The sequence below is a fragment of the Python bivittatus genome, unplaced genomic scaffold (genome assembly GCF_059951505.1).
Source record: "Python bivittatus isolate LINGU-HERP-01145 unplaced genomic scaffold, Pbiv_v1 ctg000580_np1212, whole genome shotgun sequence".
NCBI classification, from domain to species: Eukaryota; Metazoa; Chordata; class Lepidosauria; order Squamata; family Pythonidae; genus Python; species Python bivittatus.
The window spans coordinates 5,405,970-5,431,238 of NW_028277087.1; the positions used below are offsets into that span (position 1 = coordinate 5,405,970).

The 25,269-nt window shown below is 41.2% G+C and overlaps 1 protein-coding gene across 5 annotated transcripts in view; it reads left to right on the top strand.

The window, feature by feature from the left end:
- The window catches only part of CRTC1 (CREB regulated transcription coactivator 1), an 86,118-nt gene that overhangs the window by 43,553 nt on the left and 17,296 nt on the right, over window positions 1–25,269 (top strand). For 3 of the 5 annotated variants that reach the window (XR_015797641.1, XM_025167996.2, XM_025167997.2), the window contains exons 2-11: window positions 6,335–6,451; window positions 6,729–6,866; window positions 7,413–7,474; window positions 11,303–11,397; window positions 12,694–12,779; window positions 13,847–13,890; window positions 15,142–15,362; window positions 15,908–16,044; window positions 16,897–17,148; window positions 20,987–21,088. Coding sequence is in view for 4 of the 5 variants with exons in the window: in XM_025167996.2 (XP_025023764.1) it covers window positions 6,335–6,451; window positions 6,729–6,866; window positions 7,413–7,474; window positions 11,303–11,397; window positions 12,694–12,779; window positions 13,847–13,890; window positions 15,142–15,362; window positions 15,908–16,044; window positions 16,897–17,148; window positions 20,987–21,088 (1,254 nt within the window). In the remaining variant the exon portion in view is untranslated. The remainder of the gene's footprint in view (window positions 1–6,334; window positions 6,452–6,728; window positions 6,867–7,412; window positions 7,475–11,302; window positions 11,398–12,693; window positions 12,780–13,846; window positions 13,891–15,141; window positions 15,363–15,907; window positions 16,045–16,896; window positions 17,149–20,986; window positions 21,089–25,269) is intronic. The other 2 variants (XM_025167998.2, XM_025167999.2) reach the window with 1 other exon arrangement.

A 25,269-nucleotide genomic window follows, 5' to 3' on the forward strand; every position in this document is an offset into this window, starting at 1 on the left:
CACATCTTTGGGAAGCTTGAGGCATATTATGAATGTGCGGGAGGGCTCCATCCATTGAGGAGCAAGGCACTGCTTTACAATTCAGAGTGTTTATTGTTACATTTAAAAACCTGCATGGCACAGCACCGGATACATCAGGTAACACCTAGCCAAAACTGAATCTGCCTGTCCAGTCAGCTGATCTAGGACAGACCTGTTAAGTCTCTGCTTTCAAATATATGGGGTGTGGTCAGGATGATAGTACCCCCCAGTTTGTAAAAATCCCTCCAGAAGTATAAACGACCCCTACCATGTTAACTTTGTTAACATGTAAACAAGTTAAATTCTGTATGCTTTCAGCAAGCCTGCAGGGTGGACCTGTCTGCCCAAGGTGCCTGATAGATGTGCTTGGTTTCCAGAGGGCACTTGGGGAGTTTCCTGGAGATACCTAGAGCCTCTGGAAAAAGATGAAAAGCAAGTCTGCCCATATATATATTCAAGCCCATAGTTGCAATAGGAACAACAAAATGTAGCTATGTTTCTGCTCATATGTCTGCAAATTGCCAGCCAGTGGTCCTTTTTAAGATAACCCAGAGTCTAAGATAGGAGAGGTATGAAGTACATCTCAAAGGCTGCCATGAGGAATAGTCTATGCATCTGACAGATAAAATTAGCTTCATTCCAAGTTGGACTCTGGCTGGGCAAGTCCAAGCTGAGTTGGCTGAAGCAGGAGCTTGGTCTGTTAGTTGCAAGGAGTTTGAGCCTGTAGACAAGGCAAGCAAGCAGGCAAGGTTCTTGAGTCCATTAGCACTGCCACATGTACATGATATTTGTGTCCTTCCCAGTTGATGAAGACTTTCAGGGAGGTGAGTTGTGGATGGGTTCAGCAGTGGAAAATTCATCCTTGTGTGAATTTTCATTCTTCTCACCTGCCTTGAAGGTTGAAGTGATATATCCTCTTCTCAGGAAGCAGTCTCTGGACCCAGCAGTACTGGATAATTTTTGACCAGTTTCTAACCTCCCCATTTTGGGCAAGATGTAGGTGGGGCTGCAACTCCAGAGGGCCCTGGAAGAAGCAGATTATCTGGATCTTTTTCATTTGGGTTTTAGGCCTAGGTATTTTACTGAGATGGCATTGGTCACACTTGTAAATGACTTCCGTTGGGACTGGGGTAGCGTGGTGCAACTCCCTTGGTCCTGCTTGGTATCTCCAAGATCATCAATCATGGTATCCTTCTGAACTATCTGCAAGAGTTGGGAGTGAGGGTAAACTCTGCCATTCTAGGAAAATAAATCACTCCTGGGATCTTTCAGGGCTCAACAGTTTTTCCCATTCCTAATTAAAAGTTACATGGGGCCATTATGTGAGCCCCTCTGGCTGCATGGGGCCAGGTAGCATCAGTATGCAGACGATACCCAGTCGTGTATCTCACCCTCTGATCAAGCAGGTGGATGATATTATGGATTTGTTCTGACGCATGAAGGCTGTTAAGGGTCCATTTGTAGGTTGTGTGATTGTTGTGTTGCTTCCTTAATGTTGGTTCTCAATACTTTTGTTATGATTATTTTCTCACTTTGTTGTCTTAAATTTATTTATTATTGTATATTGCCTAAAAGTTGCTACGATGATTGAAGTGGCTTATAAATTGATTAAATAAGTAACTCAGTTCTTAGGTGATCTGATTGGCAGAATCTATCTTGGGTATTTAATTTGTGATCTTTGTTATGTCACTCTTTATTTTGTTTTTTGCTGTTGTATGCCACCCCGAGTCTTTTGGGATTGGGGTGGATTATAGCGATTGCTAATAAATAAGCAACCAAGCAAACTACCTTTAGTCTCCATTTACTTTGCTGGATCAGAGTAAAGATTCATCTAATCTGGTATTCTGCTCCCATCCTTGAGTGAATTTTATTTTTTAAAAAAACAAGGCTACAGTTATCTGAGGCTCACAGAAGTAGCATCAGACAAGGCCAGATTTAGGTAGGAAGAGGCCTGGTAAAACACCCAAATCTCTGCAGGCAAGGTTGGGTCAGGTTACAGAATTCAATCACGATAGGCCAGGGCAAGCCAAAAGCTGAAACCAGAACCATGGATAGCTCCAAGCGAGCCTCGGTAGTTGAAATTCTCTTTTTCTATGCCAATAGGAGAATGAAGTCTCAGCTAAAGCCAATTGAAGCTTTAATTAGGCAGCCATGAACAGTAGCGTAATGAGCTCCATTCCCTCTGGAGGAGTTAACTGGATTGTTAAAGGACTTTCCCTTGACTCTGTATTCTCAAATTTCTGCAAGGCTGAAGAGATGGAGGTTATATTAGGGATTCTTTCTCTGGGTAGAACTTCAAGGTTTTGTTTTCTGAGGTGCAGAATAAGGGGTGGATTAGTCTTCTCCCCAGGGAGCAGTCTGAGCCACATCACCTGTGTCTCGTGCACCATGAATGGTTTGATAGTTCATGGCAAGAATAATCCTGTCTTTTAAGCAGGTGTTCTGCCTATCAGCTACCTTTTTTTAAAAGGTTGCTTTTTTATGTATGTTTATGGATGTTATCATGAAAATTTTTCCTCAAAAATGATAAGTAAAATGACTGCCTCAAAACACAGTGGTTTTTCTCTTACGTTTTTCAGCTTCTAGGAAGCTTGGATTTAATTTACTTTGCCGTATCCCTTGCTCTAGCTTATGAGATGAAAGGTTGAGGCATATAGACTGAAATATTTTTATTATTTTATTTTATTGGCCATATTCAGTGTAATGTTATTAAAATAAGAGCACACACTAGGTTCTCTCTAGTATTATGTGAAATGTATTTTTCAGGTATTGGGTTCTCTTTAAAGCTGGTGGGACTTTAGTGTGCATGTGGAAGAAAGTAATGTCAGTTGTATAACCAATAACTATTATAATAAAATAGCTGTTAAAAGGTTTGAGGAAATGGGTTCCTTATGCATTATACTCAACTCTTGATAGTTATCTGACTACTGACCAATATGCTATTAGAATGCTGAGTGAAAATCGGTAAGTTTGGAGATGGTGTGGATAGCAAGTAGCCTAAGACCCATGTTGGTATGGTAGATTGTTAATGGCTTAATAAATATATCAGGCATCATCTTGAAGAAAGAAAGAGAAGCAAGTAGTGGAATTATTTGAAATAAAAGCAATTTTTTTTCCATCTGACCTCTTCCCTCCTATTCTTATTGTTCTGAGGACTCATTAAAATACAGATAATTTATTTTGGCTTTTGAGAGGGACCGCAGTGGATCTATGAGATCTTTAAATTCAAGTTGAATCTTGAGAAAATCTAAATTTTTGAAAGATGATTCCCAATGTCACAATCCTGAAGACCTTTTTTTTTTTTTAACATGGTTTGTTTGGGTGGGAAGAGTTGCATAGTAAGAGTGAGAGTTTTTGTATACAGACAGGAGCAGCTTAGCAACCACAGCTGTGTCTATTGCAAGGATCCAGCATGGAGAGACAGCTTTTGCTTGTTACCAGCTGGCTGCTGTTTAAGGAGGGGAGCTTCTTTTCTCAAGTCTTCTGAGATATAAGGCACAATATGCATGTTTTATAGGATTAAAATTAAAGAAAAACCTAAAGAAGAAACATGTGGTCTTCTTCCATGAGCTTCTAGAGCTGTGGATAGGACTCCCCTAGGATTTGTGGGGCAACGATACTATCTTGACAATATGCCTTTCGAGACTCACCCATTGCCTGAGATATGACAGTTGGTTTCTAAGAAGAAAACCTTTTTAGCAGTAGTGCTGTCTGTGAAGTGTTCCCCATAAGGCTTCCCTTATGCCCATTCCATCACCAAAGTCCTCCTTTATCTGGATTTTTAAACCTGGTCAATTACTTACAAATATTTCTTTACCTTGCTATCTCACATTCTTGGTTTATTTGATCATTACATACTAAAATTTTATAATGTTTTGATTATTTGTTTAAACCACAAGATATAAATCTTAATAATGATGTGTAACTTACCATCCTATATTGCAGAGTCAGCAAATGGGAAGACAGGCTTTCTGGGCAGTGATGTGGTGTCTGGGATTCCCCTGTACATCCTTACTCCTACCCTTAGTGTGTCACTACTTACAGGAGACCCCGGTTAGTTCATACTAAAAGTCTATCTAATCCAGCATCAATCCAGATGCCTCAAGCAGCACCCAAGGGCTTTCCATCAGTTGGCTTTTAGAGGGAAACCACCTCTATTCTCATAGTTATTGACAACATAGTTGTGTCATATGTGGATACAAATGCATATCTGCACACAGAGCCAGATCCAAAGCTCCCATTCCTTAGTTAGCATCTAGAGAGACTATGAATGGAATCCCAGCTGGGACTATGCAACTGAAATGGTGGGGATGTACAAAGAGGGACCAGCCAGAAACTGAATAAAAGCAATCTATTCTCTTTTACTCCCTATCTTAGCCATAAGGGTTAATAAGAGTATTGTTATTAATTTTATTTACTTACCTCCCTTCTGACCAAAGAAGGCCCAGAGCAATGCACAAACATACACTCCCCACCATAAAAGGCTACTAAGAAATCAATAAAACAGTAAACGTTTGGTTTAAAAATGAAATGTGTTCAGCGACAGTCTAATCCTGAAGTTATTTGATTGACAAATGTGTGTTGTAATGTTTGTAGAGGTACGTAATCAATGCTCTAAATTCTATACATTAATAGCAACTTCTCCGAAATATGGATCCGTGTATAGCCAAAATATTACAATCCATGAGTAATTTCAGAGAAAATTCAAGATTTACAGAAAAATAAAACAAATATTTAGTATTAAAAGAAAATATAAAGGACGGAAATGTTTGAGAATAATAAGCATAAATAATGATTTATGATTGAAGAAGGGGAAAGAATGGAGTATCCTGAAAGAATGTATGGATGATACTTTGAAAAATAATCATTTGTCCTACCTTTTTATATAAATTACTCTTTCCCTACATGGTAATCTCCAAATGTCTCTAACCCCCATAATTGCCTTTCAACTTGGTAATTATGGCAATTAAGTCCTTTACATCTGAGGTAGCCGATTTTTTAAAAAATGATATAAACGCAAAGGGATGTGGAAAATGTTCCACGCATGAACCATTCCATGCATGGAACAGCTGTTTTTGATAGTCTGTGCCAAACCAAAATGCTGTTCTGGATGTTTTGGTCTGTATATGGAATGAAATGGGCGGGTTTTTTCCCCCCAATTGTAGCTATTCTGGGCAGAAGTGGTAGAGTAAAAGGAGGAAAAAACACGGAACATCAATGACAGTGGCTGAAAGAGGGAGGGAAAGAAGGCACTGGCAAAAATGAAAAGATGGAGAGGCGAATGCGAGATGCCATGCCAACAGCCTGTTGCTTACTGCTGAGACCATAACAGTAAAGGACAGGTGTAAAGTCCAGTATTTCGGTAGCGGCTGAGGGGTGGGAGGGAAGCGAAGGTGCTGGGATGATTCAGAGGCAGGTTAGCTGTACTAAGACATCAGCAGATGAAAGGAGACTGGAGGGAGGGAAGAGGAGGCACCGGGGAGATTGAGGAGCAAATGGGCTGTGTTGCAAACTTGTTTCTTGTGAGACCAGTGCAGTAAAAATTGGGTCTCCCAACCAATGCATTGGTGGTGGTAGCTGAGGAGAGGGAGGGGAAGAGGGAGCTGCAGGCTGGTGGAATGTCCAACAGTGACAGCTGCTGAGGGAAGGAGGGGAGGGAAGGTATATAAACCTTGTCCTATTCACCCCCCAAAATAACTTTGGGATCCCTCCATGGCCAGTCTGAAATGTTTCAGTAGAACTTCCAAAACACATTGGTTTATTGTGAGTTTGAAACATAATGCATTTTACATTTCTTGCACATCCCTAATGCAAAGCCTATGTACTACACCACTGTATACTACAATATACAATTTAATTATTGCAGACAACAGTTCAAGTGGGTATAGTTCAGCACTGAACCAGTTATAAGGTTGAACTTTTTACCCATTTTCCCCCTTTCCAACTCTAAACTTCTCTTTATATATGTAAAGAATTTACCTGGCTGACCAACTCGAACAATGCAATTCTGGGTGGCTTACAAGAAACAACCAGTATAAAAATGGCAATTAGCAATAAACAGTAATAATTCATAATAAGCTACCAAGTCTGTTCATTAGTACCTATAGCCTTGCTATAATATCAGCCCTGATAGCAATACCTCTGGCAGCCTGGGACTGAACCTGAATCTTGCAAATTAATTATGCTTAGCACTAAGTTCCAGACCTTCTCCATCCACTGAAAACTTCACATGAAGCTATCAGTGTATCTCTTCCTAGTTAGCACTAGATAATGCTCTCTCTCTCAATTAATCTCTCAATCTTTTGTTTTCTAGTTACAGCTACAGAAAAACCAGTATTTGCAGTTGGGGCAGAGCCGTGGCCAGTACTATGGAGGATCCTTGCCAAATGTTAATCAGATTGGCAACAGCGCGATGGACATGCCCTTCCAGGTGAATTTTGCCAGCTCTGCTCAGAAGAATAATGGGAGCATTGGAAACCAGTGTCTGTGTCCTGTACCAAAAGTTGAAGGTGTCTGCATAAATTATGTGTCTGTGAATAATGAGTCTTTTGAGAAAACAGATTTCATACTCTTTTTACAATACCAGTTTCCCCAGAGCTGAGGTGGGTAAGGGCTTGTCGCATGAGTTATCTCCCTCCAGCAGCCTCACTCCAAGATGGGACATCCAGTAGGCTGTGTTTTAAATTCTTTCTCTGTCTTTTCCTTAGACTCCATTTCAGCCATCTGGGTTGGACACCAGTAGGACAACTCGACACCATGGCCTGGTAGACAGGGTATATCGTGACAGGAATCGACTTGGCTCACCACACCGGCGCCCTCTCTCTGTGGATAAGCATGGCAGACAGATATCCTTTGATTTGATAAAATGGCATGAGAATCTAGGAGGAGGGAGTAAGCAGAAATATTCTTAGATCTTTAGGTGATTTTCAGTAGATGCAGTAGCAAGGGTTTAACAATAGTGATGATAAAACCCTTTTTACTCTCCTCTTTAAAATAGGCTGATTAAGTTGGAGGGGAGGAAGTATAGACTTCTGTTCTGCTAAGTATACGTTTCAAGGCACCTTGTTTTTTCATCAGTCTTCTGCACTGTTAGTGGACATTTAACTTCTAGTCACTAAAGGCTAGTGGCTTTGCTCTAGCTATAAACTGATTCTACAGTGTTGTCACCTGGCTAATTCTGATTGGCTATATATCATCGTTGTTTTATGTGATCCTGACTGGTTGGGATCACTAAGTGAACACAACAGCCCTAGAATAAAAATGGCATCATATGAGCAACAAGTCATCATTTGTTTCCAAAAGAAGAGAACAAACAGGACAAAAAAGTGTTTTTCGATTTCTTGAGAATAAAAAGCTCTAAAAAACATTTCTCCCTTGACTGTCTGATTCACGTGGACAGCTGTCCATATGGTACTGTCTATCTGTCTCCTCCTTCAGATACAAGCTGGAGAAGGTATGTATACACTAATTTTGAAATACAAAAGTTTAACTTTTCAGTTTACACAATTATCTCTAAAAGCAGATCTTTGGCCTAGCAAAAATTATATTATATTAATTATATTATTACATTATTTATTATTTTGTCCAATAAATATTTATCTATTTATCCATCCATCCAATTTGTACAGTCACCCAGAGTCATTCGTTTAGATGGGTGGCCATATAAATTGGATAAATGAATAAATATTTTTTTCAACAAAGCAATTACACTGCTTAATTATTGGTTTAACTGGTTATATATGTGTCTCTGTGTGTTTAATTGTATCCTTCTTATTGTAAAAATGTTAAAAGCTGGTGGACTGCCAATCCTGGACCATATAGTAATTGATTAAATTTACCAAGAGTTTAAATGAGGCACTGCATTAAACAAGAACCCAGATTAGAACTGCTGATGGTTTACTGCTTCAGCTGACTAACAGCCATAATTAGATCTGGGGTTGAAGTGGGGGCAGTTGTTGCTTCTAAAGCGTATCTGTAATTCTTAATTTAACAGCATTCATGGAAATTGGTATCTGTCTCCTCACTATTTCTACTCTAAGGCAGGTAACAGTTACTATAAATAGTTCACATAGTCAAAACAACAACATTAAGGTAACAAAAAAATTAAAACCACAGAAGCAGAATGAAATCATTTTAAAAGTCTAGGAAGTTAACCTCTCCCTGAACATCCTCTTCCCCATTATGTAATCTGAGGAAAGCATTCCAAAGATACAGCATATCAACCACAGGTAGAATGGTCACGAAGGACATCTAATTCAGTCCACTACCCCAGGCAAATTATGCAATTCAGGATGCATCTTCCACGTCTTCAGTGTAGCCTCTGTTTAAATATCTCCAGCGGGAAAACTCTCCAGCTTCAGTAGCATTTGTCCCATTGCTGCTTTTAAGATGCTTCTTTAATCTTCTTCCCAGCAAGGTCCCCCACCTATTTCCACACAGTTCTGCCTTCTGAAGTAATGGAGAACAAGTCTCTTGTATCTTTTTCATTACAGTCCTTTGCATATTTGAAGACAGCCATTATGTTTCCCCTTAAATGTTTCCAGGGTAGACAGAAACAGAAAAGGGCCTGCTTCCTGGTTGCCATCTGCCTTCCCTCAAAAGGCAAGGAATCACTTCAGAAGTCACTTTGAGGATGATTTCAGTAGAAGGGCAGGCTTATATACAGTGCATTCAGAAAGTGTTCAGACCCCCTTCACTTTTTTCAATTTTGTTATGTGGCAGCCTGATACTACAATTGTTCAAATTCATTTTTTTCTCATTAATCTACACTCGCTACCCCATAATGACAAAGTGAAAACAGAATTTTAGAAATGTCTGTAAATTTATTAAAAAGAAAAAATTGAAATATCACATGTACCTAAGTATTCAGACCCTTTACTCAGTACTTTGTTGAAGTACCTTTGGCAGCAATTACAGCCTTGAGTCTTTTTCAGTATGACGCGACAAGCTTTGCACACCTGGATTGGGGGATTTTCTGCCATTCTTCTTTGCAAATCCTCTCAAGCTCAATCAGGTTGGATGGGGACCATTGGTGGACAGCCATTTTCAGGTGTCTCCAGAGATGTTCAGTAGGGTTCAAGTCAGGGCTCTGGCTGGGCCACTCTAGGACATTCACAGAGTTGTCCCTAAGCCATTCCTGTGTTGTCTTGGCTATGTGCTTAGGATCGTTGTCATGTTGGAAGGTGAACCTTTGGCCCAGTCTGAGGTCCTGAGCGCTGTGGCATAGGTTTTCATTGAGGATATCTCTCTACTTTGCTCCATTCAGCTTTCCCTCAACCCTGACCAGTCTCCCAGTCCCTGCTGCTGAAAAACACTCCCACAGCATGATGCTGCCACCACCATGCTTCACTGTTAGGATGCTATTGGGCAGGTGATGAGTGGTGCCTGATTTCCTCCAGACATAATGTTTAGAATTGAGGCCAAACAGTTCAATCTTGGTTTCATCAGAGCAGAGAATCTTGTTCCTCACAGTCTGAGAGTCCTTCAGGTGCTTTTTTGCAAACTCCAAGTGGGGTTTCATGTGTTTTGCACTGAAGAGAGGCTTCCATCTAGCCACTCTGCCATAAAGCCCAGATCAGTGGAGGGCTGCAGTGATGGTTGTCCTTCTGGAACTTTGTCCCATCTCCTCACAGGATCCCTGGAACTCAGTCAGAATGACCATCGGGTTCTTGGTCACCTCTCTTACTAAGGCTCTTCTCCCCCGATTGCCCAGTTTGGCCAGGCAACCAGTTCTTGGAAGAGTCCTGGTTGTGCGAAACTTCTTCCATTTGAGAATTATGGAGGCTACTGTGCTCTTGGGAACCTTCAGTGCAGCAGAAATTTTTTTGTAGCCTTCCTCAGATCTGTGCCTTGCAATAATCCTGTCTCTGAGCTCTGCAGGCAGTTCCTTTGACCTCATGGCTTTTGCTCTGATACAGGATGCATTGTCAGCTGTGAGGTCTTCTATAGAGAGGTGTGTGCCTTTCCAGATCATGTCCAATCAATTTAATTTACCACAGGTGGACTCCAATCAGGTGTAGAAACAGCTCAGCAACGATCAAGAGAGATGGGAGGCACCTGAGCTAAATTTCAAGTGGTGTTGCAAAAGGTCTGAATACTTATGCCAATGTAATATTTCAATTTTTGTGATGGAATGGAATTATGAAGGCCAGGCTCAGGGAGATAAGTGTGTTCTTCGTTTGCCGGAGGAGCGTGGGAAGTTCAAGAGGATGAGGCTAGCACCTCCCTGAGGAATTCACAGTGTTGTGGCTGGCTGGCTTGGGAGCTAGGTTTCAGTCTGGGGAGATTTCTGTCTAGAGGTTGTAACTAATAAACACAGTGGAACTGAATTTGCATTGTCTCTTGGAGTTCTTTGGGCTAGACCTGACAGTTTTTCCTTTTTTATACATTTGCAAACATTTCTAAAATTCTGTTTTTACTTTGTCATTATGGGGTACTGAGTGTAGATTAATGAGGAAAAAAAATGAATTTGAACAATTGTAGTATCAGGCTGCAACATAAAATTGAAAAAAGTGAAGGGGGTCTGAATACTTTCCGAATGCACTGTATATGACTGTGGTCTTTCACATACTCAGATCTCAACATACAATTCTAAAAGTAAGGAGCATTGTTTTGAATCTTGATTGCAAGAAGCTGGCAGTCTCAATGAACATTAACTGAAGTTTCCAGCAAGCACTTATGGACAGCCATAAATAGACTGTGCTATGGGTATGTTGGTTTTAAACTCTAGGTATTTTTGCTCTGGTTTTCAGAGGTTGAACTGGTTGAGCTGACTGAGACACTTATGTACAATTGTACAATAAATAAAAATGGTAAGAACCACCAATGAAACATGAAACCAAAGAGTCAGGTATCATAAGGAGCAAGGTTGCAATCAAGATTGAGAAAGTTCTAAAAGACATGAGCAAATAAATCCACAATGCTGCTCACACATAGGCACAAAATAGGGACTTCCACAAAAAAAATGTTGGCAGGATCCTCTTCTTCTTTATCACCCGTTTCCCTTCAGCTGGTATGAGCAAGGAACAGAACCTTTGTAGTCAGTTTGAATGGCTTACTGAACTCTAATAGTTTGCCATTCCTACCACTTGCATTATGCTTGGTTACCAGTTCATGAAGAACCATGGCTGTGAACTCTATCCGAGGCAGAAGATATTATAAAATGTAAGGAATACTTAGCAGCTTGGGGGCTTAATTTTTGCCTCCAGTGAAAGATGTATACATTCCAAATGTTTTTTCTACTTGGCTAGCGTTTTAATGGTTTCTTCCCCTATGTCACCAGGACCAATTCTGATTCTGCCCTGCACCAGAGCACAATGACCCCCACTCAGACAGAGCCTTTCTCAGCTGGGTCACAGGATATGCAGCAAAAAAGAGGTGACTTTTTTTAAAAAAGCAAGCACGCTCCAGGAATTGTGAAAAAAAGCTGTAAGATGGCCCATAAACTTGGCTAGAGGCTGGGGGTGGAGGAGTTGGAGAGATTTAGGAAAGATTGTGAAATTTCACTGTAGAGAAATGCTGTTGAAAAGCTGAAGTCATTTTGGCTATATGCATATTTGATCTTGAAGAAGAATAATTATTAAAATAGAAATGGACTCATTGAAAACACTGGAAGGTGTGTTAATGCCTGTGTTTATGTGTCATAATTAATCATGACAAACAATAGTTGGGTTTTCCCCTCATTTCTTGCATCTCCAGATAAAGTGGATAATGACTTACAATGAAAATCTGTGCTATATTGTGCTGAGTTACTACTAGGCACAATTCACATTACTGAGTTAGATGGACTAGTAATGTGATGAGGTCCAAGGCAGCTTCCTATACTCCTGCTTTTCAGGGATATACTAAGTGGATCAGCATTCAATAGTGCATCTCTGAGCTTTCAGATATTCTCAAGATTCATATGACATAGGTAACCTAGTGCTCTTCATCATATCTGAAGTTCATACCAAGTTAGTATAAAGTTGTATTTAGCTTACTGCTTGTCTGCTTGCTGACAGGTAGCAGCCCCCCTGGATTTCTTGATGGTGTTTAAATTGGAGGTGCCAGTAGTTTTGTCACGGAGCTGTGTATGATCCTCCCATAAGAACCTTTGAAAAATGCCTTGTGCTGAATGTAACTCTACCTGAGTAACAGCTGCCTTTACTTTCCTGATAAGAGTGAATTGATCTTCAACTCTTCATCTTCTTCCCTTCCCCCTCTAGCCCTGCACAGCTGTCCACTTGGTTCATATGAGCTCTGAAGAGTGGGAAAGGCTATAGATATGCACACAAGCCTTCTCCCAGTTCTGCCCTCTCTGTTCTTTAAAAGGATTTCTACTTATATTTGCTCAACTGTAAGGAAAATGTTTCATGCACACAAGGATCCTGATAAAAGCAGAGGCCACAACTATGCTGAGGCTTCTTCTTTTGTTCGAATAATTGGGGGGGACCTCCTTTGTCCTTTCCCTTCAATATCTGGGGTGTCAGGAACTGAGGAGGTGACATGGGGACACAGCCTGCCCCCACCATTACCTCTCACATGAGCATGCATAAGAACCATAAAGGTAGAGAAATCACTGGGAACAAAGGAGGTGGGATATCACTAGGAAGGATTCTCTCTGCCCACTTCTCTTTCCCAGGGAAGCAGATTTTCAGAGCACACTTGGCTGATAAATTCTTTCTCACACTGTAGTCTTATTACTGACGGTTCCAGGCATGGAGGAAGATGCATCAGAGACAGAGAAGAATCTTTCAAAACAAGGATGGGATACTAAGAAGGTACTGGCACTAATTCTGCTCAAAATTGAGGTCCTGCTGTATGAGCTACTAACACCATTGCAACTGTCAGTTATCAGCCTGCCCCACTCGGTCCGGCAGAAGGGGCATGTTGTGGACCCCACCAGTCAAGGAATTTCGACTGGCGGGGTCTAGGAAGAGGGCCTTTTCTGCTGTAGCCCCTCCTCTGTGGAACAACTTACCCATGAGGTGCAGTGCGTCCCCACTCTCATGGCCTTCAGGAAGAGTGTGAAATCTTGGCTATGCAAGATGGCCTGGGGGCCTGATGGGGGCTCGCATCATTGGAATTGGCTTGTGGGGTAATTGATTCTACCCCCCCCATCATCTTGAATGTTGTAGTCTTTTTATGTATATAGTTTTTTTATATAGTTTGATTTTTTAACTTAATGTGGATATTTATATTTTTAACTATTTTTGAAGTTTGATTCTAATTGTGAGCTGCCCAGAGTCACCCTCTGGGGGAGATGGGTGGCATATAAATTTAATAAACAAATAATAAATAGTGGAGCTTTCTTGTAAAAGTACAGCAAATATCATAGAAGTGGAAGGGGCTATTTCAGTCTTCTAAAGTGAATGGTATGTTTGGTGTATAAATCAGGGCTGAAATACTCTGCTAAGAATATTTTTAATGCTAGTTTTAAAGCAGCCAGAAATTGGATTCTGTGTTATGGATTACAGCATATTCCTACAATTTGTTTTCTGTCATTCTTGGTTTGTCAAGGGAGAGGGGGGAACATAGAAATCCCCATCTTTCACAGCCCAGCTCCCCAGAAATATTATTTTTATCATCCACAGCTCTCTCCATTCACATGGGGGCATAAAAGAGTTGGCTGTTATTTGGAGAAAGCGAGCTAGGAGACATCTCCCAGTTCTTCCATAGAGGCAGTTTTTTCCCCTCAATAAACAAGTACAGGTGTCTGGGTTGATCCAGGTTGGAGGGAGCTGCAGCAGCAACCTTGACATCCCTTCTTTGATATAATGACCTCTTTTTTTCTTTTTTTTGCAGCTGTGTGCCTCATGCTGACCTACTCTGCTCTGTTCTCTTTCAGACAGGATCCTCAAGGCCTAAATCTTGTGAAGTTCCAGGAATCAAGTATGTTTAAGGGGAAGGGCATATTTGGTTTCTGGGTAAATATGAAGCAAGGACCATCATCTGACATTTTGTGAAAATAAATCTCTGTTCTTTTGCCCGACTGTGCATGTGTTCTGAGCAGATTGGCACAACTGAAAAGTCCAATGTAATGGCTTACAATAATATTAATAGTTGCTGTTCAATAGGGAATATCAAGAATTGGAGAGAACCAAAGCAAGATAATGCTTCTTTGATATTTGGCTTAGCACGTTTGCTATAGTGCCTGAATTAACAAACCATGGTTTTTGATGTTACTGCTAGTCATGGTTCCTATTAAACATAGTTGAGGATTGCCGTTGCATTGAACAACCCACAGTTAATACCCTTCCCTATAATTCAATTCAGACGTTGTAGCTTATTGTAATAGAGGTAGGCTTGACATTAGCGGTGTGCACAAAATAGAAAATTTGCTTTATTTCAACTCTGAACCAAATAATTGTGGCTCAGAAATTCAGCTGAACAGAAACCCAGAACATTTTGGTTGATTGGGGTTTTGGCTGAAAAAAAATTAGAGGCTTCTTATGGGGTGAATAGGGCAAGTCTACTGTGCTTGACCTCTCTCCCCTCCTGTGCTGAATTGAACACAATATGTGACCCCATTCATTATGTTCTAGCATTGTGTGCAAACTAGGCTATTTTTGGCTTGTTCAAGGCATCATGATTTTAAAATTCTAGTTGTGAATCTTGATTTTGTGCCAACCATGGTCTCATGTAAAGTATGAATTTATAGAATATACAGAGACAGACGCACCTGAAGATGGGAATGTTAGGAAGCTGAGATTAAACAAGCAGGTCTAAATCTGGGCTTGATTGTTTGGAAACTCAGTCCTGATCTGGGTTTTAAAGTGTAGTCAGGGGAGACCTTGTTTGTAGAAACCCTCAAGTTTCTGTAATGGGTACTTACCTTGATTAGGTTTCTCAAGAAACATTTTAAAACGTTTATTAGCATTTTCTAGAAAGATTTTTTTTAATATCTATCTAGACTTCATTCTGTTAGATAGCTAACTTGTATAAAGATGGTGGTTGTTTCTAAGTGCCACTTGAAGAACATACTTACTTTCTGGGAAGAAAGGAGGATAAAATTGTCATGATCCAGATTCCAAGCAGGAGTCATCACCCTGTTTACTTCTGTGAATCCCACTAAATCATGAGGCCTTGGCCTACATTTAACAAAATATTCACTTCTTTTCTCTGTCTTTGTCATAAATGCAGCATATTTCCATCAGCTGACCAAGAAAACACTACTGCGCTTATCCCCGCTGCTCACAACACAGGGGGCTCACTGCCGGACCTGACAAATATCCACTTCCCTTCTCCTCTCCCAACACCGCTAGACCCAGAAGAGTCAACTTTTCCGTCCTTGAGCAGTTCCAACAGCACCGGGAACCTTACTGCCAATCTGACGCACATGGGGATCAGCACAGCCAATCAGGGTGAGCAGTTTGGATGCATGGCAAACCGCATTCTGGAATGACATCTTCTTGCCATCTTGTCCAGGACAGTTGGGCTTTTTATTTCAGTCAGGACTGCTTCCTTTAGTCTGTTTTTTGAGGCTGGTATGGTCTGAGGAGTGTTAGATACTACAGCCGTTCCCAGCCTGATGCCCTCCAGATGTGTTGGCCTCTGATTTCTTATTCAGTATGTTGCCTGATAATCATTGATATTTTAATGCACAACACATCTGGAGGACACCAGTTTGGAGAAGAGTGATTTAGCAGAGATATCCTCCCTGAGATGAGGGGAGGAGCAAAACTCAGATCCTCTTTGCTTTGAAGGATTTGATTTGATTTGATTCGACCCTGATGCCAATTTCAAAAGACATTTTTCAGCTGTTTTGTGAGCTCCTGGAGAAAAGGTGGGAAATAAATATTGATGGTGTTGGTGTTCTGACTCAGCCACATGAGAATAGTTGGAAAATCCCTCTGGAAGATCCCTCTGGAATCTTATTGGGCCTGCTAATTTTCTCTGTTGGTGACAGGAATGACAACAACGCCAGCCTCTTCCCAGCAGCACCGGCAGCCAACCGTCAGTCCCCTTTCACTGAACGCAGACTCGAGGAGAAGCCAGTCCCAACAAGTCTCTCCCACACTTTCACCTCTTTCACCAATTACTCAGGTACAAAAGGGAGTGGGCCTTGAAAGCTGGTGCATAATAACATTGTAGGCTCCCTTAGTACATGACCACAGTGATGAATGACTCCCTCGGTACATGACCACTGATAGTGATGTCGCTTCCATCACAGTTTTCCCTTCAGTTGCAGTTCGGTGGCTTGTGGGAGGGGTAAACGATTCCATATTGGTCCTTGTTTGAGGTTATTTAGCTGTATCCTGGTGGAATGCCAAACCACGATGGATAACCTGGTACCCTCCAGATGTTTTGGACTTCATTAACGATCATGGGAGTTGTAGTCCAAAATGCCAGCATCTGACTATCTCTGCAGTAGCCCATTTTAAATGTACTTTGTTGAAAAAAAATCAGGAATCCTACTTGCAGGCAGTTAGACAAACCTAAGTTTCCAGTGCATTGACTTCGATACATTTTGCACATGCCTAGTTCTCATTTCATGCTAAGCCCCAGTAAGATTCATTTGGCTTAACACGTCAACTGAACTCAGCCACAATGATTTGTAACTCATTGTGCTGATGCCATGCTTAGCATGCCATGTGAACCCATGATTGGCCTCTAAGTCATAGTTTACAGCCCATGTTGTGTTAGTCCAGCAAATGGTGGTTCAGTGCACAATTAGTAAACTATGGGTAAATAAACTGTTTCACAGTGGATATTCTATTCACCAATTCCATAAATATGTTCACAGAGCCTGGGAACTGCTAAGAAGCCAGATTGTTAATAGGAACATTCCCCCCTCCCCAAAAGATGCTAGAGTTCAGTGCTTACTTCTGAAGTACTGGCCCCAAGAAATCTGATTCCACTGCAGTGATACCCTTCTTCTGTTTCTTCCTTCTTAAGGCTGTGGCAATGGACGCGCTCTCCATGGAACAGCAGCTTCCTCCCTACCCGTTCTTCACCCAGACCAGTGCGCAGCAGCAGCCACAGACACAGGTGGCGAATGCTTTACCACCCAATGCTTCTCTGATGCAGACCTCTGGCTTGCAGCGAGGCGTTCAGCTCCCCCCACTCTCGGTCTCTATCCCTTCCACAATCCCACAGTCTCCTCCGGGCAGCCAAACCCAGACTTCCATGGGGATAGACATCAATTCGGTAAGCTTGATTGGGAAGAGGAGGTGGGACCTCCAGCTTCCCAGACATCTCAGACAATAGCATAGGAAGTAGGAAGATGCTTGGTGATCCGCATTGCCAACCATCAGAGCTGGCTGCCTCCTGAAAAGTGTATTCTTTGGATGTGTTAAGGCTGCGGTTCATAACTGGATTGAAATATGTGGTTTATTGCCACTCTTCCCCGACAGCATCTGGAAAATGTAGTTCTCCAATGTCATAGAAACTTCTGTGAAGAGACTGGGTTGGAAATCTTATCAGAGCAAAATACGGTTCTCAAAAGTCTTGGATGGGGACTGAGTTTTTGAACAGGTTTGAGATACAGTTTCTGCTTGGAGGGAAGTCGACAGCTCCCACAAGTTGAGCTTGACTCTTGGTGACTATACAGAGATGTCCATATTAGTTGTTCTTAGCAACATCGTAGAAATGGTTTGCCTTGGCCATGTTCCAGGGTTTTTTTTCAATCATCCAATATATATAGACTCAGTTACAGTGGCAATGAGTACACTGTTGGAAGAGCTGAAGGATCGGGTTAGGGACAGGTAGTCCTGGAGAAAATCTATCAATGTGGTTGCTAAGGGTTGACAACAACCTGATGGTGTGTAATCAATCAAGATCAATATAACCTAAAGCCCTAGGATTTTTTTTTAAATTATTATTATAATTATCTCAAGGCGGCAAATGTACCTAATACTCGTTCCTCCTCCTATTTTCCCTACCACAACAACCCTGTGAGATGAGTTGGGCTGAGAGGGACCGGCCCAAAGGCACCCAGTGGCTTTCATGCCTAAGGCAGGACTAGAACTTGCAGCCTCATGCTTTCTAGCCTGAAGCCTTCACCACTAGACCAAACTGGCTCCTTTTTTTTGATGGTCCCCTGCCCAAAGGCATCAGCCAGATGCTGCGATCTGCGAGTGAGGGGAAGGTCTCCTCCCTCAACCCATGCCAACAACTTAGGAGTGATTTGACTTTTTTCCTTTTTTTAATACTTTCCTGAGAAAGAATTAGAAAACGTATCCTGATAATGCTACCTCACCTGCAGTCTCACCTGCAATTCTCCCAGCTGGGCTTCATGGAGGCCCAACTAATAAATGACAATCTCACAAGATCATGCCCATGTCTTTTCATTAGTTTTTGATGCCTGGTGCCTGAAAAAGTTTCCATCCCCTGACCTGTGGCTGGCCATTGCAGTTTCCCCTGGAAAGCTCAAGGCATGAATCCGCCACCCGCAATCCTTTCCATGCCACTTCTTTTCCTCGCAGGCAGTCTCCCAGCCAGGGTTTGGAGAGCCAGGTGAGATCAGCGTCCAATCATAATGAAGTTCTGTCTTGGCAGCTGGGAGTTCTGGCTGGGTAAGAGCCTATAGTCAGGAGTGTGGGAGGGGTTTGTATCATCTAGCCAGTCCAGAAGCTTCAGTGCCCATCAGCCCCAAGTAAATTGTTCTTAAAGCTGAACACACAGAGTCACTTGATGTATTTGGTCCTGGTTTCCAACCCCAAAGAAGCTTGCTTCTAGCCTGTCACTCACTGTGTTTGGACATCATGGGTAACCATTAGTTCACTGGGTCGGATGATCCTAGCATCCTTCTTCCCCATTTTATGCAGACTTTCCCCCTCTTCTGGTATGGCTGCAAGGAGTTTGGAAATTTCCATTTTAGGTTAATTGTAGCTTAGCAGCTAAACCCTGAACTGCATTTAATTTTAATGGTTTGAAATAAGCCCTCAAGCCACGGTTTGTGGTAGAATTGTTTTTTGGTTTGTTTTTGTTTTTTGGACAAAACGTGCCTAAGATTGATCACCTCTGTTCAGCTTGATTGTGTCCTAACCTGCAAAATCATTAAGAGTCTAAGGTTGTAAATTGCAGAGGCACTCACAGTTAAAATTGGAAGCAGAGTTCAGGATAAGCAAAAATTTCTTACCCCAGGGAAAGGTAGTTTTTCTCAGATCTAGACAAGGGGTCAAGAAACAGGACAGGAGATGTGCAAGAAGAACTGAAGTTGGTGATCCAATCAGTAGGACTTAAATGCCAGAAGTTTCCAGCTTCTACCTGAACTGCATTGGTATCAAGTAGCTCTGAGCCAGGATACTTGGGAGCAGCCTAAGCATGGGGCATGTTTTTGCCTTGCTGTTGGTGCTAAAGTTTAGCTTTTCCACACCAAATTCAGTAGGTGCCTCATCTTTTTCTTCTTCCTCATCTGAAGCCAGTTCATGACATTGGGGCATAGCAGGGTGACAAGACTATCAGCAGATAATAGAAAAGCAAGGTAAAAGCTTCAGGCTTCTCCTTGTGACTGCACATTAGAGAGGAAGGCAGAAAACATTAACCTTTGGTGCAGCTCTCAGAGCCACCTGAAAGAAACTCTTGCACCAAGGGGCATTATAAGCTCTTTTCCAAAATGCCACATACATTCTCTTCCACCAGTGGTACATTGACACCACTTCAAGTGTCAAGGTATCACAGTTTCCAGCTCTAAAGAACAGGTTTGCAAATAGGAGAAAGCTACACAGAAGCTGAGGCTTCAAGCTAATTGAAAAATTAAGTTTTAGCGTGACAGAAGAGGAAACATGCTAAATACACGAGGAATCTTAATATTTTCCTTTGAGTCAGTGTTGTCTTCTGGCTACTGCCTGGACTAGTCCCTGCAGTTTTCTTGGCATGATTTTTGCAAGTGGTTTGCCATTGCCTTCTTCCTAGGACTGAGAGAGTGACTGGCCCAAAAGCATCCAGCTGGCTTCATGCCTAAGGCAGGACTAGAACTTACAGTCTCTCAGTTTCTAGCTTGTGCCTGAACCACTACACCAAACTGGCTCTCAATCATCATATTAGCTGTCTTTAACTAATTTTTTTAAGCATTATTTTAGGAGTATGGGCCATGGCATTCCACTTAAAGTGTGGCCTTCACCCCAGAATAAATTGCCCTTGCAGTAAGCAATGGTTTTTCGTGATATTCAGACACAGCCATTAGCTAAGGTGCCAGTGACTTCAGGTGGGGGTGGGAGTAGTGATGTGACAAAATGCTCTATGATGGCTTTAATTGTGCTGTCTCCCTTTCTGTCTTGCCCTCCATATTTTAGCATTAGGCATGTCTGATGGCTTTTTAAAAAAAGAAAGACAGGATTACTATGGCACTGGCCTTTATAAATACACTCTGCCAGTCTGCACTGCTGTTCCTGTTCTGCCTCTTACCATTTCGGGGGTGGGGGCTTGCTACAAATCCTTCACACTTCTCCACTAGTCTGTGCAAGTTTTCCAAGCAATAATCTTTGCAGTGAGGCTTGCTTCCTCGTTTTAAAGCTGAATCTGTCATGAAGCTAAAGCAAACCTAGCTAATTTCCTCAGGCTAGCAGTACTCCTCTGAAAAATAAAGGATTTGAGCTTGGCAAGTTAGGTGAGTAGATGTGTTCTGTGCTGTGGGCTGTGCAGGTATGAAAAAAACATGAGAGCTGAAGTAATGGCTTTTCTCCAAGTCAGATGCAGGAGTAGGAAAAGGCATGTGTGGTACTGTGGATTATTAAGAAAGAGATTGCATGTGGAAATAGCTGATATTTCAGAGCGCTGATTACTCAGTCCCCCAAAGCTGGAAGAAACACTGGAAAACAGGCAACCGAAGTGATCCTGGGTTGCAGCAGAAATCCTTTTTAGGTTCATGACTTCTCAGAGCATTGTTTAACAGTACTATGCTGCTGAATTCATCCAGGACTTTTCTTGCCTTCTGTTCTCTTCTATCATTTTCTCCCCCACCCACCTGTACATGAAAGAAACCTGTGTTTTCTCTCCCTTTCCTCCTGTTCCCCACAGTCTCTAACACTGTGTCCTTCTGTAGGGCTCACTCCAGCAGTACCGCAGCAATGCTGGCTCCCCGGCCAACCAGTCTCCCACTTCTCCTGTCTCCAATCAAGCTTTCTCTCCTGGCAGCTCCCCTCAAGTAAGGGACTGTGTGCTTCTAAGGCCTTTGGCTTCCATGCTTCTCATATATTTTCTTCCTCTTCTTAATTTTCCATCCAGCCTTTTGAATGATTTTAAAATATGCTCCATCAAGTTGGTGGGATGTGTTCAAATGACTGGGCTACTTTGGGGTATTCATTCTTTCTAAAATCTGATGCCACCTGGCCTGAACTGCTCTTCCCATACTAACGTCTGCATCATCATGTAATTAGCTTTCAAATGTTGCCCTTCTCTAAAAGGTTATGATGCCATTCTTGGATCAAAAAGCATGCCAAAATATATCACTGTGCACACGTTAGAATTAAAATATGTTTAAAATGCATTTTATTTATTCATTTAAACTTATTGGTCACCCAACTCCAGTGAACTCTGGGCTGCATACAAAATATGATTAGATGAAATATTAAGAGATGCACATTTGGGGGGAAATAAATGGAAAAGTATGAATTTATATGATTTTGTGCTTTTTAAATATTTAAAATATTCACAGAACAAACTTGTACAGAACTAGCAGAACTGTGCCACTGTATATAAAAAATCTTGATAAATTTTGTCTATTTTCTTTACTACTTTATGTGATGAATACTTTTTTGGGGAGCCACAAGATATACCACCACCTTTAGTTTAGATGGCTTTTAAAAATAATATAAGAAGTCAATAGCTATTAGCACAGTCGTGGGAATGAGTCCCCCCATTCAGAAGTGGTCTACTTCTGAATATGCCAGGGAGCAAGTAAACACCTGGAAGAACAGAGATTTATTGAAGACTGTCATCAAAGCTATAATAAGACAGGGTACTACTGGATATCAAATTGTGGGGACAAGCAATGGAAGGGGTCTGCGATCTTTATTCTGGGTTTATGGGCTTCTCCAAAGCACCTTGACTGATCCTGTTAGAAATATGACATCACTCCTAATGGTCAAAAAAGAAATTGACTGAAAGTAATAAATTTAAGAAACAGAAGTATAAAATTCTTAACTTAGAAAACAAAAATGGAAAGGTATGGGATAGCAATACATAGTTGGGAATAGTATTTATGAGAACTATTTTAGAATAGTAATTGATTGCAAACTGAAAGTGAGCAATATGATGTGGCTGCAAAAAAAGCAAATACTTCAATAGAAGTATAATTTCCAAATCACTGGAAGTAATCCTTCATTTCATTCTGTTCTGGTCAGGTTCAGAGAAGAATAATTAGGATGATTGGGGAAGTTAGAAAAACTTCCTAACAATAAGAACAGTTTGATAGTGGGACAAATTACTCAAGAGACGTAGTGGCTCCTTTTTATTGAATATATTCAGGGGGTTGGACTCAATAACCTAAATGGTCCCTTCCAAGTGCGTGATTTTTTTCCCCCCCAATTGGGGTTATATCCATACCCATGATCATTTGCATGGCAGAGTTAAAAAAACATGGCCCAATAGAGCTATATATAAAAATGACTGCATCCAGGCTCTTTTGGAGATGGGGTGGTATCAGGAAGGTCCTGCCTCGGACCCCAGTCTGACTTCAGAAGGCAAAAAAGAGGTTTGCAACGGGGTCCCTGAAGCTGCTCTTCGTGCAGGAGAGCAAAATTGCAAGACTGTCTTTGGTTACATTGTAATATGGTAGTTGTAATCATTGTAAACATTGTAATAAGGGTCTCAAGGCATAGAGACCCTTTACAGTTGCATGGGCCCCACAGTCCTAGCTTTGGTTGAAGGATTGGGCAGCATTAAAAGTCAGCTTTCATTCTCTTTCCCTGATAAAGCACTGGTGCTGGGTGCTGTAATGCACCTCTTGGTTTTCTTACAGTAGTGTTCAGCCACAGTGTGTATTAAATGGAAAAGAGGAAACTGTTGACAGAGCAAACTCTTCTCTGATTTGCACAATACTCTCTTTGGAAAGTCAGCAAAGGGACTAATCTTGGATCCTGAAGTGCTGAAGCAGTGAAAAACTTCCCAGTTTTAATATCTTTGGAACAGCTTTTGCTGCTGGTATAGTTATTAAAACTGCATTTAGGATTCCATGGGGGAAAATTTATATAAATCTATATCTATTCTTGCTGATCTACTGAGCTGGTTGAGAGCATTTATTACATAGTCTTGCATCACTGCTCAGTTATAAAATGGAATATTTTCCAATAGCTGGGAGGGAAACAAGACAGTAGATGGTGAAATTATAATAATCTAGCAGGTGGGTTCCATTTTCCAACACAGTGGGGCAGCTAGAGGTTTTTCACAAGATGGATAATGGTCTAGGAATGTTCTTGAGTGATTTCCAGTGTGCTGTTAACTCGGCGTGTATATTCCTGGGATTGTGCAACAAGCACAGGAAAAGGTGCAGCTTCCTTAAGGAGGCACTGAGAGGTGTACGGTGCATGCCTACACCCGCTCTGAGGCATCTTTTTACCTTTGGATTCAAAACAATACACTTTCCTTTTGCTGAACAAGTGACCCTTCTGGAGTGCTGGACATCCAGTGACGTCTCTCCTCATTTATCCTATTCCTCAGTGCGAATGGGCTCCTGCCCGCCCACCAAACAGCATACAGAATTGCAACATTGCAACTGAAGACACTTACTTTTTAAATCATGGAAATCAAAATAGATTCAGAATTATCTTGCTACTGCATATCACAGATTTCTTTAATTGCAGTCCCTCCCGCGTTGCCTGATCAGTTTTGCATGCTTGTTTAAACCAGCCTCAAGAGAAGGATCCTTTACTATCCAGTGGCCAACCACTGTTGACCATAAATAGCAGCATAAGAAGTTAGGCCACTTTGGCAAACAGTAGTAACCAAAGTAATTGGCTGGGTTTATATGTTATGCTAATAAACTATGGTTAGTTTTAATAACCATTTTGATTACCCAATTACTGACCATAAACTGAGATTTACAACCACAGTGGTTGAGTTCACACATCATTGTAGGTCAAATAAACTGGATCAGTGTTTTTCAAATTTGGCAACTTAAAGATGTGTGGACTTCAACTCCCAGAAATCCCCAGCCAGCTTTCTGGGAGTTGAAATCTACACATCTTAAAGTTGCCAAGTTTGAAAAACACTGAACTAGATCATGGTTTAGCACGGTGGGTAAATTTAGCTTACAACAGGGCAGGCTTTTTTGCAGTTGGGGGGACCTTTTTAAAATAATATTTTCATCTGCTAGCAAGGGACAGTGGCAAAGTCCATTTCTTCCCTTTTTACCTGCAACTTTGTTTTCCTTGGAGGTAGAGGTCACTGTTTGAGGTATAGTAAACCTGTCCAAAGGCTTAACATGCCTTATTTGTACTGTGTTCTCCAGAAATTGATGGGAAATTGCGTTCCTGATGTTTGGCACTTAACTGTCAAGTTTTAGTAACGCAGTCTCTTCCCCCCTCCCATTTTATTATATTTTATAACAAGATTACAAAAATAAAAACATAAAAGGTAAACAGTGAAATATAGAAAACAATGAATAAACAACAAAAAAACAAAGCATAGATAAAATACTAAGCTTCTAAATACATAAGTTATAATCCCATATTAAATGTTGTATAGAAATTACTGGTTTGGAGAAAATACCCTATAGTCCTGTATTATTATCAAATGGAGAAAAACATGGCATAATGTTACTCCATTGTTGTAGAATAACATGAAATCTGTACAAAAGAAAAACATATTCCTTTACCTTTTGATTAGTGGGAAAAAATTGCCTTTTCAAAACCAAATGAATTACACATTTCCATAAGCCAGCCCTCACATTTTTTTACATATCCAATTTTAAATCAGTTTATGCCAATTTAATGTTCTTAAGGGCTTGTGACCATTGATGTGGCATTATCAGATATTCCAGTTCATGATTTTTGCAGAGTCACTTTTTGTGAGATGGGCAGTATCTAAATTTGAAATATAAATAAAAAAATATAAGAGAGGGAGCAAAAGCTGCATGAGGATTGCCAACATGTGTTTTAGAATCAGCTGTTGTTTAAGCAGGGAAAGCCAACATGCTCTCCACATGCTTTAGGACTTCAGTTCTCATCAACCCCAGTTAGTGTGGCCGTGTAGGAATGGTAGTCCTGAGGACACTTAGCTGAAGTGCTCCTGGACTAAAATACCATGCAGTGTAGTGACTAGATAGAACCAGTGTAATATAACTGCAGTAGGGGTAAGTTAATTTCATTGTCAGTTTCTGGATTTTGA